The 20,281-nt window shown below is 40.2% G+C and overlaps 1 protein-coding gene across 1 annotated transcript in view; it reads right to left on the bottom strand.

Moving 5' to 3' along the window:
* Positions 1–20,281, bottom strand: part of clec16a (C-type lectin domain containing 16A) — a 267,248-nt gene that overhangs the window by 19,374 nt on the left and 227,593 nt on the right. Inside the window, exon 23 of the mRNA XM_072560020.1 lies at positions 6,361–6,516. Coding sequence (XP_072416121.1) covers positions 6,361–6,516 — 156 coding nt within the window. The remainder of the gene's footprint in view (positions 1–6,360; positions 6,517–20,281) is intronic.

The following is a 20,281-nucleotide window of genomic DNA, read 5'->3' as shown; positions in this document are numbered from 1 at the left end:
AATTTTTTCTTGCAGAGTGTAGTGTGTGTATGGGATGAGCTGCCAGAGGAACTGGTGGAGTCAGGCACAATTACGACTTTTCAAAGGCATCTGGATGCGTATATGAATAGGAAGAGGACAAATGCTGGTAATTGAGACTAGGTCAGATTGGGATATCTGGTTGGGATGGACGAATTGGACAGCATGGTCTGTTTCCATGCTGTACGATTCTAAAGAGAAAATTATCACTTGGAATGCCATGGTCTTCACTTCACTGAATCCCCCCAACTACCTACATTCTGGGGGTTACCATTGACCAGAAACTGAATTTGGTTAGTCAAGTACGTACAAGTGGCTACAAAAGCAAGTCAGAGACCATGAGCCCTACAGTGAGAATTCACTCCCAACTCCCTGATGGCTGTCCACTATCTACAAGACACAAGTCAGGAGTGTGATGGAATATTCCCCTGTAGTCTAGATGAATACAGCTCAAACACTACTCTGAAAGCCTGACACCAAGCAGGAGAAAACAGCCTCTTGACTGACACCACAATCTCAAAACATTCACTCCCTCTACCACTGATACTCAGTGAAAACAATGGGTATCATCTACAGGATACCCTGCAGCAATTCATTAAGCCTTATTAAATACCACCTTTCAAATCCACGACCATTATCCTATAGAAGGACAAGAGCATTAAATACATTGGTATGCCGCATCTGTAAGTTCCCCTCTTAACCACATACTATCTTAGCTTGGAAAGTTCTCATTGTCCCTTCAGTGTCACTGGCTCAAAATCCTGGAACCCCCTTCCTAATGGCATTGTGGGTGTACTTAACCAAATGGACTGAAGCAGTTCAAGAAGGTTGCTCAGGATTACCTTCTCAAGGCCAAGTCGGGATGGACAATAAATGGCCCAGCTAACAACATCCATATCCCATAAACTACTTTGTAAAAAAAAAGGCAGGAAAGGGCATTGATAAGCTGATTTCCCTTGATGAAATCTGTTCTCAATTTTGTGTCATGAACAATAGGAATCATCCTTTGTCTGATTTTAACTGGGTAACTTTCTGCACCTAAAATTTTCTAGATAGGCAACAAAGTGAAAAATGAATTAAGTTGTGGATATTGATGTGAGAACAGGCAGGAAGGGTACACAGAAAGTATAGTTGCATAAGAATGCTATAAGTATAAAGAAATACCAAAGTCTGAGGAATATAGAATGTTAGCTGATAAAAGGAGCAATAGCAGAAGAACCACTGGATAAAGAGATTTTCTAAAAGGACAGTGCTTATCTATTTGTTTTTCAGTTAATTCTATGACTGTAATTTATAATTTTAAATTGATGATTAAAAAGTAGCCATTTTGCATGGTCTAGTTCTGTTCATATCAAAACAGAAAAGAGGGCAAGGCAGAATACATTTCAATCTTTCACTGCAGAGAAACTTCAAAAAAACTACAACTGTGCAAAGATGCTTGCAAAGTTTATTACAGGAACTAATAGTTACAGCTATTCTGAAATTAGAACTGCCTTCAAGTCATTGCCTTTAAGGTGCAATCTTAGATAAAAAAAACTTCTAATTTTTTGATATTTTTACCATGTTTATCAGTGGATTATTCAGTAAGAAAGTTGTCAATTTTGTCCATTTCCTTGTGATTTGTTGACTGGATCTTGTCACTTCGAAATTACTTTACTCAAGTATATTTTTAATGTAACCATTTAGACAAAAGGCTTGTTTATTCGAAGCGCAGAAAACGAGATTTTTGGGGATTTCTAGTGCAGACGTTCTATGTTTGAGCTAGGAAGCAGTATCATTCAGTGGTCAATGATCTTGCCGGTGCACCTCATTCAGTGTGTGAATTTTGAAATGTGAGAATTGAAGAACTGTACAGCTGAAGTCTACTGGGAAATCAAAGGGTTATGGATACCGAACCATAAAAATAAAAACAAAAATCCACAGTAGTATAGGCAAGTACAGACTAGAAAAAAGGAATTCTAGGAATTTATAATGCATGGCAGGCTGAAGGTGGGATTTATAGACAAGTCTGGCTGGTATAATGGTTCTAGTCTAAATCAGGTTGTTGGAATTAAAGCCTTGAATCTCCTTTGATTGCAAGAATCCAATGTGAATGTAGTTTGAAATTGTTACTGCCTTTGTATGTTTAAAAAAAGTGCATATGTAGGTTAATTTTGACAAGTTCTTTGTCAATACTATTTCAGATCGGAGAATTTTAAAAAGGCTACTTTGAATTTCTGACAATTTGAGGATTCAATTTGAGGCTAAAGAATCCTCTCTTCACAACTACATGTATGACTAAATGACATGTATTCTTTAAAGTTTTCAGGTTAACATGGACGTTTTTCTGATAAACTGCTTTGATTGAAAAACAAAGAAAATAAATTATTCATTTTCAACTTGAAGTAAGTGGTGGAATGTTGAAAGAATTTAAAAGAAAAAATACGTGGAATGCGTGGTTGTAAAGTTGTACTGATCTGAGTTCACATTTGAAGGTGGTGTGAAAAGTGGAACAAGAGGTTTGCTGCCACTGTTGGTACTTTCCCAGCAGAACAACAGTGATTCGCTTTAGTATTTCACTGTGGTTTACAAAATCAAAATATATTATGCACCTAAGAGTTAGTAGGCACCAAAATCAGAGGCAATGCAATGGTAAGGAGATTGATCATTGCAAAATAAATGTGTCAGAGTTTTACAGGTCTGAGGTTAGTCGCAAATTAAACTTCATCTGAATTGAGCCAAGTTCCAAATTGGAAATTAATATTTTAAAAAATGAATAAACTCAGATTACGTTAAGTTATAAAAAGCTGCAGATATTACTGAGGAACTGAATTGGATTTAAGTGACAATTTGTGGAAAAGTCCTTCACTGGGGATTAAACTGGGGGAGATGGAAGGAGGCTAGTGTTTCTGGATGTACGCGTAATGGATGAATCAAGGAGGTTTCAATATTTGCAAAAACAGGCCCTCATGAATATTGACACGAATATCCCTGGAAACCTTTGTCTCCTTTCTAGTGATAACAAACAGCAGCCAAAGAATATAAATCAAGGCATTATTAATATTTCAGACCCATTAGATCAATATTGTTGCCATTGAACAGTCATGTTGAATCTTTTGTTCAAAAATTACAAACCTGTCTGCTGAGTGTTTATCGGCCGGAAACAAATCATAAAATATTCTCTTGTAAAACATACAGCAAAATGATCGGAGCTTCTGCAGGCGTACAGTGTGATAATCTGATAAACTAATTCTTGTCAAGTCAGTCATACGGGTCTTCTTTCAGCTGTATTAACAGTTAATGCATCCGAAAGCACTGCATTGTCTGTTATGGACACATATTTGGAAAAACATTCTGCTTCAGACACACAAGATAGAAACATGTCTTGTTTTTCAACTTTTATTACCTTTTCTACAATCAATTTCTTACAGTGGCTTGTTAAAACATGCAGATATTATTAATATCCTAAAACCTGTGGGGAACTCTGCAATCTCTCGATTCTAGTCTTTACTGCACCTTGGATTTCTATTGTCCCACTGCTGACAGCTGCCTAGGTCCCAAGGAACAACATTCCTATAGCTCTCAGTATTCATTTCTTTTCTTGAAATCGAACTTTCTGCCAAGTTATTGGGCATCTATCCAAAAATGTCCTTATGCACCTTGACGCCAAATTTAAATTGACAGCATTCCTGTAAAGCACCTCTTGCCATTTTACTTTGTTAGAAGGAGATTTATAAACAAAAATTGGTCAAAGACAAATACATGTTTAAGAATGTGTATAGCTGAACAATAAAATCCAGGAAAGTGTGAAGTGCTTTTTTACTTGCTTACAACTTGCGCAACATTTCAATGGCTACAATAGCTTCAGAATGTTTGAATTCATTGGGAAGAAAACCAGTCGTGGTTATTAGCCACAAGTTTATACTTGAAGTACTCAGGTGTGAAACAAAAGGTTAAAACAGGCTTGGATTCTACTCAGTAGAATTTAGAAAAACAAGAGGTGATGAAATATATCGGACTCTTGTGGGGTTTGACAGGGTAAATGCAGCGAGAAGGTTTTCTCCCACGGGGAGAGTCTTGGACAAGAGGGCATAGTCTTAGAATAAAGGGACGCCATTTTAAGACCAAAATGAGAAGGAATTTCTTCGGAGGACTGAGAATGTTTGGAACACCTTGACACAGAGAGCTATGGGGGTAGAGTCCTTGTTTATATTTAAGGCGGAGATAGATAGACTCTTGATTAGTACTAGGTTGAGGAAAAGGGTAGGAAAATGGATGTGAGAAATGTCGGATCAGCCATAATCCTACTGAATGGCAGAGCAGGCTCGTGAGGCCGAATGGTCTCCTCCTGCTGTTGCCTCACAGCACCAGGGTCCCAGGTTTGATTCCAGCCTCGGGTGACTGTGTGGAGTTTGCACATTCTTCCAGTGTCTGCATGGGTTTCCCCCAGGTGTCCCGGTTTCCTCCCACAGTCCAAAGATGGGCAGGTCAGGTGAATTGGCCATGCTAAATTGCCCATAGTGTTAGGTGCATTAGTCAGAGGGAAATGGGTCTGGGTGAGTTATTCTTCGGAGGGTTGGCATGGACTGATTGGGCTGAAGGGCCTGTTTCCGCACTGTAGGGCCTGTTTCCGCACTGTAGGGCATCTAATCTAATCTAATCTAATCTAATCTAACCTGATGACTTGCGCAGTCTCTTTACCTTTTTGGCACTGATTGTCCAGTTTCACACACACAGATCCACTAAGTGAGATACAATGAAAATCTGATATCGCAAGAATAATAAGCAAGGGGCAAGTATCTTCTGGAGTAGAGAAACGGGAGAAAATTGGTCAAAAAGGATGAGGGAGTTAAAAGAAAAAGCTGAAGGACTGTGCATTGGATTTGTAACACATTAGATTCACATAATACTTGTCAAATAGTAAAACTTTTACTGATGGCATAAAATAAATCAGAATTATGTCAGATATGTTACTATCAGCACAGTATTCAAAGATTATGGCAGAGTAAATGCATGTTAATTTTTGGATAGGATGAAGTTTTTTCTTAGATTAAGCCACTTACTATCATTTTATCTGTGGTGCAACCAGCAACACCACAATGATAGTCTTCATTGAAGTAAGTTAACCAGATAGGAAACAAAAGGTTTATGAGAAAAACATAATTGCTGCCTTAAAAGCACACTGTTATCATTGCTATTTGAGGATAAACTGGGCAACACATTGGGAGTACTGCAATAAACCTCACACATTTCACATGGAGATAGGATGTAGATCATGTGCTTCTTATTTACACGACATAATCATACTGTGGCACTGTAATAACATGTCCAGGGAAAGCCAAATATTCTTCACCTGTGATGAAGCAAAGCAGGCTAATCACTTAAACTTCCTTCCTATCTCTCAACCCCAATAATGAATTATCAAACTACATTGGCAGTTTGAGGAGAGTGCCATGAGATGTTCTGAACTGGGGGAAGCTGCATGAAGGAAAGAAAAGTTATGGTTCACAGAAACTGAATTGTTCAGATTCCACAAAATAGCACAATGACACCCTGTCATTTTAATCTTAAACCTGTAAGAAAGATTCACGTACACTGATTTAACAGTTCTCCTATTGTCATCTAAACAATTATTGATAAAACACACTATTTCTTAGAGTCAGATCGCTTTAACATTGAATGGCAGGATGAAGTGGAGATGGGTTTATTGTGTCAGCACCTTTTGCTACACGACGCATTCAGTACATTTTGATCATCGCTTTAAGTTGCTACTTTGTCAAATAATTTACTGGAATGGATGAATCTTGCTGCAGACAGAAATGTTACTGTTGCACAGGTCACTCAAATCTACTATGAGGAGTGAATACAACTGCATTATTAAAAATCCATATTCTACATAACTGTGATATTTTCATGGCTTTCCTTTTATTAAACTTTGCGCCATCACTTTTACAGGGTTACCCAGTGCTCAAATAACTTGAGTTTTTTTTTGAAAAAACAGAACGCCTTAAAATATTAGTAAAGACATGCCCCCTCCAAGGTATTTATTTTGATTTCTACAGAAGTTTGATATAGCATGCAGTTATTACAAAACACAATCACAATCTTTTGTTAGATAGCTTGCTAATATTTCACAAGGAGACAGAAATGAACTCAATTTTTGAGAGCAAATTTCCCTTACACGTCCTCGTGAATGTAGTCTGAACACCAAATAAGATGAGCTACTGGGGGTAAAAAGACTTTGAGATTAGAATTTGATAATCATCTTCTCAGGATAAAAGGCAGTTTCTGGATCGTTTTACAATTTTTTAATGCATTAACTAAGTCAATTTGTTAATGATTTGAAATATGCAACACAATTACCTGTGGGGCTCTGAGTTGCTGAGGGAGTGGAAGCTGCGCTGGTAGTGATGGTATCGCTGCAGCCTGTGCTTGTTGTGATGGTGCCACTAGAGGGTGGGGAAGGGGACGATGCTGGAGAGGGACTCTGCTGGTTTATGTGCTGTGCCACTGCAAACCCTAGAAAGCAGTTAAAGAAAAAGTTTCCTTTTACAAGCCAGACCCTTTGAATACTTTCCAAGCTAAACAATTCAAGGAATAAGATTCCTACATTCTCAGAAATCTTTATTATTGCTTCTGCTAATCATAACTAAATCTTTTAGTCTACGTTATCTAACCTTTTGCAATTTAATTTAGAAGGACTGCCATCGTTTATGGAATTTCTTTCCATCGGAAATTATTTGAATACAAGAATAGCAGCCTGCTTCAGTGAATTTTGTGTGATCTATATTATTCAAATACTGTAACATGACAATACCTTGCAATCTAAAATGTTACATATGTAGATGACCTGAGGAATCTCCTAACCAGAACTCAGGCACTTTTCCAACATGTCTCTGACTTCACTGTAGACTGACTGAACTGCAGAACTAGGTTAAAAACAAGGACTGCAGATACTGGAAACCAGAGTCTAGATTAGAGTGATGCTTGAAAAGCACAGCAGGTCAGGCAGCATCCGAGGAGCAGGAAAAATCGACATTTCGGGCAAAAGCCCTTCATCAGGAATCCTGATGAAGGGCTTTTGCCCGGAACGTTGATTTTCCTGCTGCTTGGATGCTGCCTGACCTGCTGTGGTTTTCCAGCACCACTCTAATCTGAATTGCAGAACGGTTTCAGCCACATTGGGAAGAGTAGATGAGAATTCAAGGACTAAGTTGGTCCTTTACAGGGGTAATTGTATAAATTAGGATCACCATTTTGGTCTAGTTCATAGGTCATATAGGTAAAAAATTCTTTATCTGGATCATCTTCACTTGCAACATTTCTATCATATCTCATTGCGTAGAAAGTGAGACAATAAGATATGGGAGCAGAAGTACGGCATTCAATAAGATCGTGGCTGATCTGATAATCCTCAACTCTACTTTCCTGCTTCCCCCTCCCCCTCCAGCCCTTGATTCACTCACTGATTAAAAGTCTGTCTACCTAAGCCTTAAATTTCATATACTTAACGACCCAGCCTCAACAACCACTGCAGTAAAGACTTCTACAGGTTTACTTCCCTCAGAGTAGAAATTCCTCCTCATCTTGGTCTCAAACATGCAACCCCTCATTTGGAGATTTTGCCCTCTGGTCCTAGATTCTCCCACAAGAGGCAAACTCTCTACCCTGCAAGCCCCCCAAGAAATCTTACAACTTTCAACAAGGTCTCCTCTCATATTGAACAAGCAGCTTCAGATTCACACATTTCTTAAGCACATATGGAATTCAAAATATAAAAAGGGAATTTCAAAACACTGAAAGTGACAAGAGTTTTCTTGAGTCAGCTTTTTAGACTGGAACAGCTTTAACCCATTTGAGCCCAACCTGCAGGTGGTGACCTTCAGAGAGATCTTATCAAGAAATCAAAATGTGTTAAAATAATACTGAGACGTCAAAAAAAAAACTGCTCCCTGAAGGAGGTGGTAATGTCACGATAGACTAAAAAGGTTTCTAATTTAGTCCAAAGTTGATGACTTAATAACCGAATGTGGCAAATCTAGGTTTGAAAAAAATCTGGCCTGTACACGAACCAATGCAAGATTGTTTACCGCAGACTCAAGGTTTTAAATAAAAATTGCAACACTTACAATCAAATATCAGTCATCCACAGAGATAACGTAAAGTTGCTAAATACAGTCCTTTAAGAAATTAATTCTCATACACAGTTTGGACAGACAAGAGCTCTGTATATGCAGGGGGAGCTTTTCTTTTGAAGTACAAATCATTACATCTACAGTAAATCATTGATCCTTCATTTAACATCCACATACACCAAGATATGCGTAGATCAGATCAGCTTTACAGCTGCACAGAAAAGTGTTTGCTGTCCTGCGCTGTTCGGTCAAGCCATTAATGCTTACTAAAAGTATGCAAATTATTTCAGTAGAATCCTTTAAACGAATGTGTCAAAAATATCTAACAAAAAGCCACAGAACTGAAATGTCAGCCCTACAAACTCTCCATAGATACGGTCAGATTTGCTCAGCAATTCCAGCATTTGTTTTGTTCACTGCAAACTTTCAGCACCCACCGTATTTGGCTTCTGTTACCTTGGACGCTGCTGAAGCAGAGACCATCCCTTTATCTTTAAGGGGAAAGTGTGGCATGGAAGCACAATTAAATCTGGCATAAGATACAGACACATACTGGTATTTCTGAAAAGCTAAAAGCTGTGATCAATCAGATTCCCTTCATCCAAGAATTTTGGTGACAGGAACTGGATTTAGATCATAACTAGAATCCTACAATCACATATGTCTGCAGAGAAGACAGTCTTGAACTGTTGTTTTGACCCTAATATTGAAAGCTGTTTCAGAAATATTTAGATGTCATTTTTTCAGTTCAGTCACTATCACTGGGTGCCACAGAAGCTTGCTCTTTGAAGTCCCGATGACTTGTTAATTTATGAATTTGGTTTAGGAAGCTTGCAATAATAACACTATAACGCTGCAAATTTGCTCGCTGAACTGTTAAGTCAGACGTTTCATTACCATGCTAGGTAACATCATCATTGAGCATCTGATAAAGTGCTGGTGTTCTGTCCCGCTTGCTATTTGTGTGTCTTGGTCTGTTGCGGTGGGTGATACCATTTGCAGTTCTGTTTCTGAGAGGTTGGTAAATGGCGTCCAGATCGATATGTTTGTTAATGGAGTTCCGGTTCAAATGCCAGGCCTCTAGGAATTCCTGCCCTGTCTTTGTTTCGTCTGTCCCAGGAAGGATGTATTATCCCAGTCAAACTGGTATCCTCTTCATCTGTGTGCATGGATACTAGTGATAGTTAGTCATGTCTTTTGGTGGCTAGTTGGTGCCTATGTATCCTGGTGGCTAGTTTCCTGCCCGTCTGTCCAATGTAATGTTTGTTGCAGTCCTTGCAGGATATTTTGTATATGACAATCGTTCTGCTGGTTATTGGTACTGGGGGGGGGGTCCTTTAAGTTCATCACGTGCTGCTTAGTGTAAGTTTGTGGGCTACCATGATGCCTAGGGGCCAGAGTAGTCTGGTCATCATCTCACAGATATCTTTAATGAATGGCAGGGTGGCTAGGCATGTTGTATCTTCTTGTTTAGGGCTGTTGCATAGGAATCGGTGGGCTATGCTTATTGGGTATCTGTTGTTCCTGAATATGTTGTATAGATGGTTTTCTTGGCTTCTCTTAGTTCCTGGACACTGCAGTGTGTTGTGGCTCATTTAAATAATGCCCTGTTGGGATGATTCAGTATCTGCTGTGTGTGTGTGGCTTTCCTGTAGATACTGGTCTGCAGCTCTCCATTAGCTTTATGTTCTACTGTGATGTCCAGGAAGGGGAGTCTGTTGCATTCTTTTCCATTAACAAACATATTGATTTGGACCCCATTTACCAACCAACCTCTCAGAAAAAGAACCAGAAGTGATATCACCCACCGCAACAGACCAAGGCATATAAATGGCAAGTGGGACAGAACACCAGTGCTTCATCGGAGGCTCACTGATGTTGTTACCTAGCATGGCGACAAAATGTCTGAGAACAAATCTATCAGCTCGCAAGCAAACTTACAACCTGATCCACAACCAGAGCTACAAATCTTCTCTAAAACTGCAATAACATTATTTTTATTCCAAAAGTATTTGAAAAATATAACCTTCTACCAGTTAAAAACTCCAAGTCTTTTCCAACAGAATCGGCTTTCTTGGAATTTGGATTAAATTGGAACAAGAATTATGCAGTCTTCCAGATACTCTTTTTGTGGTTCCTGGATCTTTACATACTACATCAACTAGTCAGTTGTATTCTGGCCCAGTTCTCTCTCTCACTCAATTTGATGGGGCACTTGTGTCCCATTCTGTCATAATCTAATAGCTTTGCAGGGTGTGAACATCTGAAGAGTTTGTGCTCCCTTTCTTCCCATGCATGAATGACAGAAGATGTTATTTGCCTAAAATAGTTTGAAAAGTGAAGGAAAAGAAACAATTATTGTGCTTCAGGAATGAAGCAAAAGTGCTGCAAATGCTTTTCAAAACTGAGAGCTTTTGTGAATGACTATTGTACTTTCCAACACTGCAGGACCAGGATATAGAAATTAGCAGACATTTGAAGCAGCTAGCAAGACTAAAGATTCTGAATAATATCCATTCTGCTATTAACTGACACATGATGCAGAAGGGGTTAATTATTTACTTGAGCAGATGGGAGCCCATTGTAAAAATTCAGTGTAATCTAATTTGGACAGTGGTAATACATTGCAAGTGTTTTCATGTTCTGTTTCAAGCTGCAGTCCATGTGAGGAAGGATCCTGTACTTGTTAAGTCTGTTGCAGACTGCCAATGGTCAAGTCAAGCAATCAAAAAAAAATGCAGAAGTTAGTAACTTCAAACAAAAGTAGGAAATGTTAAAACATTTAATAGTTCAGCCAACATTTGAGCAAAATGGAGAAGTTGACATTTGGAGAGCATAAAGAGAAGTCTGGATCCAAGATATCACTTTGCTGTTTTTCCTTTTCAGGAATTCTAACTGTCTCAAGCAATTTCTATTGTAAATTCAGCCCAAGTGATTTGAAGAACATTTCAATATACTTCAATTTATTCAATCTATTGCAGTATACTCAAATCTCACACATAAATACGGTCACCTTAGCTTTTAGTAATGAATAATGACTAATAGCAACATACAAAATGTTGAAACCAATTTCATTTTAACAAAATGTAGCCACAAAGCAATTAGAAGTAATTTGTAAAACACTGCTACAGGTCCCAACTGCCAAAACCAATGGAAACCATTGGCTGAACCATCAGACAAAAATCATTAACGCTAATTCTTGCTGTATTATCAGGGGACGAGTGAAAGTGTATCAATCAATTTATTAAAAGTCTGCCTCATTTTACCACTTTGTTAAATAGCTGTTAGAAGTGATACCATTAATGGGAATAGGAGAATTAACCTTGTTCAAAGCATTAATTAGTTTTAAGGGTACATTTCCAATGGAGATGATGTTAATAAAGTGAACAAGTTAAAGCTTTCATCACAGCTGCTTTGTAGTTCCATCAAGATAGATGGTAATTTTGTTGTTTTTTAAGATGCTATTAACCTCCACAATTCCTTCCAGAGTAAACATAGGGATTAGGAATGTAGAAGGTAAAAGGTACATGTAGTAGGAAGGTTACAAGGAAATGAATTGTATTTCTGATAAAATTCCAGAGGCATTCCAGAGGTACTCTATCAGAGACTCATTGAATTGTAGACTCATGTTTACAAGTGACCTGTTTGCAGCAGTGCCGTTTTGATATCAGTCACATGGAATGTCACAGCCAACGCACATTTGTACTTTCAGTGATGAAACATTGAAATCTACTCATTGTATGAATTTTAACACAGATAGGGTGAGATATAAAACTGTCTTGACGATATGGTATCAGATTGTAAAATATTGACATCGTAATCAATGCGCAGATGCTCGTTTCTAAGGCCCACAACCTCAGTGTATGACCTCCATACTCCCTTTTTCTTACATCCCTCCAGCTGTGCCTTGTTCGTGTCATGTTGACTTTGCTGTCAACTTAGCACACCATTTTCTCCTCTTCACAGTGAATATTTATAACTATCAGGTTGTAAGTTTGCTCTCAGAGTTGGTAGATTTGTTCCCAGGCATTTTGTCATCATGCTCAGTAACATCATCAGTGAGCCTCCGATGAAGCACTGGCGTTCTGTCCTGCTTGCTAGTTGTGTGTCTTGGTCTGTTGTGCTGAGTGATATCATTTCCAGTTCTGATTCTGAGGGGTTGGTAAATGGAATTCTGGTTTGAATGCCAGGCTACAGGAATTCCTGCGCATGTCTTTGTTTAGCCTGTCCCAGGATGGATGCATGTTCCAGCCAAACATTTTCTGATGAAGAGCTTTTGCCAGAAACATCAATTCTCCTGCTCCTCAGATACTGCCTGACCTGCAGTGTTTTTCCAGCACCACACTTGCAACTCTGATCTCCAGCATCTGCAGCCCTCACTTTCTCCCAGTCAAATTGGTGTCCCTCTTCATCTGTGTGTCTGGATAAGAGTGGTTTTTGGTCATGTCTTTTGGTGGCTAGTTGGTGTTCATGTTTCAGGCTAGTTTCCTGTCTGTCTGTCCAATGTAATGTTGGTTGCAGTCCTTGCAAGGTATTTTGTATATGATGATTGTTCTGCTGGTTGTTGGTATGGGCTCCTTTAAATTCATCAGCAGCTGATTCAGTGTGGTGGTAGGTTTGTGGGACACCATGATGCCTAGGGGCTAGAGTAGTCTGGTTGTCATCTCTGATGTATGAGGGGGCAGCCAGAGTTTCTGGGTCTGTTATGCAGGAAATCAGGGGAGTGTGCTTGTCGGGAACCCGTTGTTCCCGAATACGCCATACAGATGTTTTTCCTCAGTTTCTTGTATTTCTTGGGTGCTGCAGAGTATTGTGGCTCATTGGAATAATGCCCTGATGCAGCTCCATTTGTGGGTGTTGGGATGGTTGCACCTGTAGTTGAGCATCTGGTCAGTGTGTGTCGTTTTCCTGGAGCCGCTGGACTGCAGCTCTCCATTGGCTCTTCGTTCTACTGTGATGTCTTCCTCTTTGGTGAACTTTATATTGGTAAGGATGTTGTTTATATGTTTGTGGGTTTCTTCTAATTTGGTGCGTTTCCAGCCCGGGCTAGATCGTGGGAAGGGCTGTTAGTTCTAATCTCTGCATCATTGCTTCTGCTAAAAATCCTGATATTGGTGATCCCACGGATGTCCCATTGACTTGTTTGTAGATGCTGTCATTGAAAATGAAGTGGGTTGTGAGGCACAAGTCTACTAGTTTGAGGATGTTGTCCTTGTTGATGGAGTTGGTGCTGTCAGGTGTCTGTGTCCTTGGTTCATCTAGCAGTGAGGCCAGTGTTTCTTTGACCAGAGTGATATTTATTGATGTGAACAGGGCTGTCACATTGAAGGAGACCATGACCTTGTCGCCCTCTGCCTTGGAGTCTTTGATGATGTTAAAGGAATTCCTGGATGCAATGGTTAAAGTGGCAGGAGTCTTCTAACAGGTGTTTCAGTTTATGGTGAAGTTCCTTTGCTCGTCTGTATGTTGGAGTGCTGAGAAGTGAGACTATGGGTCTTGGGGCTGGCTGGGGGTGTGGGTGGGGGGGAAACAGGGGACGGGGGCAGTGGTCCTTGTTTATGTTCCTTTGACAGTCTATAGAAATGGGGCATTTTGGATCCATCAGTTTCATTCTTTGGAGGTCTGTCTTGTTAACTTCACCTGTCTTGTGAAGTTTCCTCAGGGCTTACTGAAATGCGGTTTTCTAGCTGTGGAGTCAGGTCCATCGCCACCTCTGGTAGGTATCAGTATTTGCGAGTAGTGTGTTTGCTTTTTCAATATTGTGTGTTCTGTTCAGGATGACAGTCATGCACACGTTGTCTGCCGGTAGGATTATGATATTTCTGTCTTTTCTGAGAACTTGCAAGGGGTTTCCTTTCCAGTGTGTTGAGGATGTTCCCTTCTTTCTTTTTACTTACTGTCTGTCTGTTCGGTTCCTTCTGGTATAAAGTTCACCAAGGAGGAAGAGAACAATAACAAACTCCTCTTCCTAGAGGTCACAGTAGAATGAAAATCCAATGGAAAGCCTCAGACAGCAAAGCTATATATATGGACCAGATACTCAATTACAGGAGCAACCACCCCAACATCCACAAATGGAGCTGCATTACTTAAATGAGCCACAACACACTGCAGCACCTAGGATCTAAGAGAAACTGAGGAAATACACCTGTACAATGTACTCAGGAACAACAGGCACCCAATAAGCACAGACCCCAATTCCTGCACAACAGACTTAAACAGGAAAACACAACACGCCCAGACACTTTAGCCGCCCTGCCATACATCAAAGACATCTCCGAGACAACGACCAGACTACTCTGGCCCCTAGGCATCATCGTAGGCCAAAACCTACCATGACACTGAAACAGTTCCTGATGAATTTAAAGGACCCTATACCAACAATCAGCAGAAGAAACGTCAAATACAAAATACCCTGCAAGGACTACAACAAACATTACATTGGACAGGAAACTAACCAGCAGGATACATGAGCACTGACTAGCCACCAAAAGACATGACCAACTATCAATAGTATCCATACACATATGAAGACACCAGTTTGACTGGGACAGACAAAACAAAGACATGCACAGGAATTCCTGGAGGCCTGGTTTTCAAACCAGAATTCCACTAACAAACATATCGATTTGGACCCCATTTACCAACCTCTCAGAAATAGAACCGAAGTGCTATCACCCACCACAACAAACCAAGACACACAAACAGCAAGTGGGACAGAACACCACTGCTTCATCGGAGGCTCACTGATGATGTTACCTAGCATGGTGACAAAATGCCTGAGAACAAATCTACTAACTCAGTGAGCAAACTTACAACCTGGTCCACAACCGGAGGTACAAATTTTCTCCAAAATCACATTTACAACTATTTTACATATCAATCTCTCTATCAGCACCATTATCATTGCCTTTATTTATTGCTCCAGGCACATTCAATCTCTTCCATTTCCTTCTCCCTTTGATTGCTGTGTACAGCATAAAAAACATTTTCCAGATCCTTACAGTTCTGAAGAAATCCTACTGGACTTAACCGTTAACAGTCTTTCTCTCTCTACAGATGCTGCCAAATTTGCTGACATTCTCTCTCACTTGTCTCTATTATTGAAGTGGTGTTGCACTATAAATGTGGTGGCAAATTGACATCAGGGACCAGTTTAAAATAGTCCCAAATTGTAATGTGATAATTTGATGTCATTGCTGCTGAATTGATTAAATGGCATGAATGACTGCTGAAACAAATGCAAGACATTTCACAGGTTATAGACTGTTGCTAGAAGTAGATGTGATCTATCAAGTGGAATCTGCAACAACACTACCAGTTCTGGAAAAAGGCCACTGGACTCGAAACGTAAACTTTTGTTTTCTCGCCATAGATGTTGCCAGACCTACTGAGTTTCTCCAGCAATTTCTGTTTTTCTTTCTACAGCAGCACTTCTTTAGTAATGGTTACATTGAAGTTACCAGACAGTTCCTACTCTCTAGGCCAATGAATGAATAAGAATGGAGCAAGGCTTACATACTACACCATGAGAGAGATAGCTACACAACCCAATCTCAACCTCGCATGCTACCCAAACCTATGCAATTACGAAACATGATCGCTGGAGAGTTCCCCTCCAAGAACTCACTCCCTAAAATCTATTCAACTGTCTCTCTCTCTCTCCATTCCTGATATCTCAGGCTCACCTGACCAACCACGTTCTTTATTGATTTCTCCAAATATCCTTTGATCACTGTCCAGTAATAGTTTCTTCTTGGCATGGGTAATTTCATAAACTAAAGCCATCTCAAACTTAGAGTCATGTAGCATATCTAACTTTTTCCTTGTTAACATCTTAACTCAAATCAAACACTTGATTTAACTGAAGTACTTTATCAGGTGAATTGTAATAAAAATTGCAGCTAAGGACCAAAATTAAAGATTAATGAAATTACAAATGAAGGATTGGAGGGTTTGAGCTATCAGGTGAGGCTGAAGAGGCTGGGGCTATTTGCCCTGGAGTGTTGCAGGCTGAGGGGTAACCGTATAGAGGCTTATAAAATCATGAGGGGCATGGATAGGGTAAACAGACAAGCTGTTTTTCCCAGGGTATTGGGAGTTGAAAACTAGAAGGCAGAAGTTTAACTTGAGAGGGGAAAGTTATAGAAGGGACACAAGGGTCAACATTTTGACGCAGAGGGTGGTGAGTGTATGGAATGAGCTGGCAGAGGTGTTGGTGGAGGCTGATACCTTTTAAATGTTGTAATTGTATCTGGATGGGTATATGAATAAGAAGGGTGTAGAGGAATATGGGACAAACACTGGCAAATGGGACTAAGTCAATTTAGGATATCTGGTCAGCATGGACAAGTTGGACTGAAAAGGTCTGTTTCTGTGTTGTATTTCTCGTGACTCTATGAAATGATGTTAGTTTAAAAAAATACTGATTTATACCATCATGAGAATGAAACAAACCAAAGAATACAGTTGATCTGGCAACAATTGCGGGACGGGAAGCAGAGTTCGTACTCTGAAGGATTATGTTGGATCTGGAACATTTATTTGATTTCTCTTTCCACAGATGCTGCAAAAATTTTCCACCATGTTCTGTTTTTATTTCAGATTTCCAGCATATGCTGTATCTTATTTTTTCTTACGTAGAGGAATGCTTTTTTTCCCCTAAGTTGATAAGAAGACAAACACAGATTATAGAACCACTTTGACAGCTTTCTTTCAAAAATTGGCATCTCCTTTTTATCTCGTCAATAGACAGCACCTTCCAAACCCATGACCACTGCCATCTTCAAGGACAAAGACAGCAGATACAAGGGAACACCACCACGGTCAAGTTCCCCTCCAAGCCACTCACCCTCCTGACTCAGAATTACATCACCATTCCTTCACTGTTGATTGCTCAAAATCCTGGAATTCCCTCCCTTATGGCATCGTGGGTTAGCCCACAGCAGGTGGACTGCAATGGGTCAAGGAGGCAGCTCACTACTACCCTCTCAAGGAGAACTAGGATGGGCAATAACTCCTGACCAGCCAGTGATGCCTACATCCCTCAAATGAATACATTTTTAAAAAAAATGGATCAAAGATATTTATGGAGTAATAAAGTAGTAATACATAATCAAAAGATGGACTTCACTTATAAACGTCACTGACACCTTTCCTGTCCAACTGGTCTTCAAAAAAAAAGTCTCAACTGTTTTGAAGGACAGAAAAAGTTAGAACATTGGTTAAAATAACTACGCACTCACAGAAAGTGTCTTGTGTTCTGTTGCTACGTAATCGCCCTTACAATACATACAAGGGAAATTCCACAGCATTATGTTTTCCTCAGCTGAATGTAGTAGCATCAGCAATTTATTGTTTCATTTACTGAGGAGAAAGGGGAATTTGATGATGCAATTACTTGTAGATTAACATCAAATAATAAAGCAAATGGAGAAACTGTCAGAGCTGAATGACTGGATTAGAGGTGCTGGAAGAGCACAGCAATTCAGGCAGCATCCAACGAGCAGCGAAATCGACGTTTCGGGCAAAAACATCGATTTGGCTGCTCGTTGGATGCTGCCTGAACTGCTGTGCTCTTCCAGCACCACTAATCCAGTATTTGGTTTTCAGCATCTGCAGTCATTGTTTTTACTTTACAGAGCTGAATGACTATTGATTCACCACCATTAACAAAAAAATCTGGATCCCTTTTACACAATGGGATTTTGAACACTCTGCCTAAAAGCTGGTGGAAGCAAATTCCATAAATAATTTTAAAAAGGGAATAAGTCAGATATTTAGGAGCAAGGAACTTAGTTATGTATAAAAGGCAAGTATGGGAACTACTCTTTCAAACAGCCAGCATAGATATTGAATTGAATTGAATTGAACTGAATTTATTGTCACGTGTACCGAAGCACAGTGAAAAGCTTTGCCTTGCGAGCAATACAGGCAGATCACAGAGTTAGGTAGCATAGATAAGTAAATAAGGTAAACAGCGGCAAAAACAAAAACACAGGTACAGGCGAATGTTAAAAGTTTGAGAGTCAATTCAGTATTCAGGCTTCTGTACCTTCTCTCCGATGGTAGGAGGTTGTAGAAAAATATTGCCAGGGTGGGATGAATCTTTGAGAATGCTAGTGACCTTTCCTTGATAGCAACCCTGATAGATGGAGTCTATAGATGCAACTAGGCCTGAAATGTCAATTTTCCTGTTCCTCGGATGCTGCCTGACTGGCTGTGCTTTTCCAGCACTACTCTAACCTAGAGTCTATAGATGGGAGGTTGGCCTTTGTGATTGCCTGGGCTGAGTTCACCACTCTCTGTAACCGTCTCTGACCTTGAATGGTACAGTTACCATACCAGGTAGTGATACATCCAGACAGAATGCTCTCGATGGCGCACCTATAAAAGTTGGCAAGGGTACTCACCGTCATGCCAAATTTCCTCAGATGCCTGAGGAAGAAGAGATGTTGTTGGGCCTTTGTAACCAATGCGTCCTCATGAAGAGTCCAAAAAACTTGTTGTGGATGACCACCCCCAGAAGCTTGACATTCTCTACTCATTCCACCTCTGTGCTGTTAATGTGTAGGGAGTCAATGAGTAACATCCTGCTGGAAGTCAGTAATGAGTTCCTTGGTTTTGCCGTCATTGAGAGCTAGGTTGTCTCAGTGCACCACTTTTCCAGGTCTTCCACCTCCCATCTGTAGTCTGTTTTGTTGCCATGTGAAATTCGACCAACTATAGTGGTGGCATCAGTGAACGTATAAATGGCATTAGACTGGTATTTGGTGACACAGTCGTAGGTATACAGAAAGTATAGTAGGGGGCTGAGTACACAGGGGGTTGAGTGTTAGTGAAGATGAAATATTGTCCCCAGTCTTCACTGATTGTGGCCTGTAGGTCAGGAAACTGAGGATCCAGTTGGACTGAGTGGGGCTTAGTCCAAGATCACTAAGTTTAGATATGTGGGTCAAATGGCCTGCACATGTGTGTACATTTCTACGAGTCTTGGGAAGTGACTCTTGTTGATTCTGCTCTTCATAACTGAGATACTAAGGTCAATTATTGCATTTTTGAGAGCACCCAACCCAAAATCTACTAGCTGAGAACAAATTGCAGACTAACCTGAACAAATGTGGCTTGCTTATCTAATATTAGCTCAAACTTTTATGACAGCATGATTGTCAAGATAGGTCACTGGTTCTCTGAATTTTCTGTTTGCTTTCAGAATTAATTGCACTTATTGTCAATGCCACAACAAATGGAGTTTGTAACAAATAAAAAAAATCTGATTTATCAAAAGTTAGTAACCAAGGACTAGGGATTACTTTTCATATTTTGGTGGAGGAAAACATGCCTTCAGTCCAGTTGGTAGGTTCTGACACAGGTGATTAGCCCACTGCATGACCTGCAGACTTTGGTGATGCTTACAGGCTTGGGTGGATGAGTGGCATCAGGTTCATGAACTTACTTCAGCACTCCCAATTTTAAACCTGCCTATTTCTGAAGATTCCCCATTTTGGTTAGTCACACATCAAGAACTATGATATTTTCATCCACTTGTGGGATGTGACTTAGAAAGGACATACTGGCACTGGAGTGTGTCCAGCGGAGATTCACACAGATGATCCCTGGAATAGTAGGCCTATATAATGAACTGCTGGGGATCTTGGGATTGTATTTGTTAGAGTTCAGAAGATTGAGAGGAGATCTATTAGAAACTTACAAGACAATACATGGCTTAGAAAGGGCGAACGCTGGGAAATTTCCGTCAGGCGGGACTACTAGGACTTGTGGGCACAGCCTTAGAATTAGAGGGGGTCAATTTAGAACGGAAATGAGGAGACATTTCTTCAGTCAGAGTGTGGTGGGCCTGTGGAATTCACTGCCACGAACTGCAGTGGAAGCTGGGATGCTAAATGTCTTCAAGGCAGAGATTGAGAAGTTCTTAATCTTGCAAGGAATTAAGGGATATGGGGAGAGTCGGGTAAGTGGCATTGAAATGCCCATCAGCCATGATTGAATGGTGGAGTGGACTCGATGGGCCAAATGGTCTTACTTCCACTCCTATTTCTTATGGTTTTATGGGGTGTCGCTGGCTGGACCAGTAGTGATTGCCCATCCCCAGCTGCCCTGGAGAAAGTGGTGCTGAGCTGTCTTCTTGA

This window comes from Chiloscyllium punctatum, chromosome 40 (genome assembly GCF_047496795.1).
Source record: "Chiloscyllium punctatum isolate Juve2018m chromosome 40, sChiPun1.3, whole genome shotgun sequence".
Taxonomy (NCBI): domain Eukaryota; kingdom Metazoa; phylum Chordata; class Chondrichthyes; order Orectolobiformes; family Hemiscylliidae; genus Chiloscyllium; species Chiloscyllium punctatum.
The sequence above is the reverse complement of the archived record's forward strand: the minus strand, read 5'-3'. Positions and strand labels throughout refer to the sequence as shown.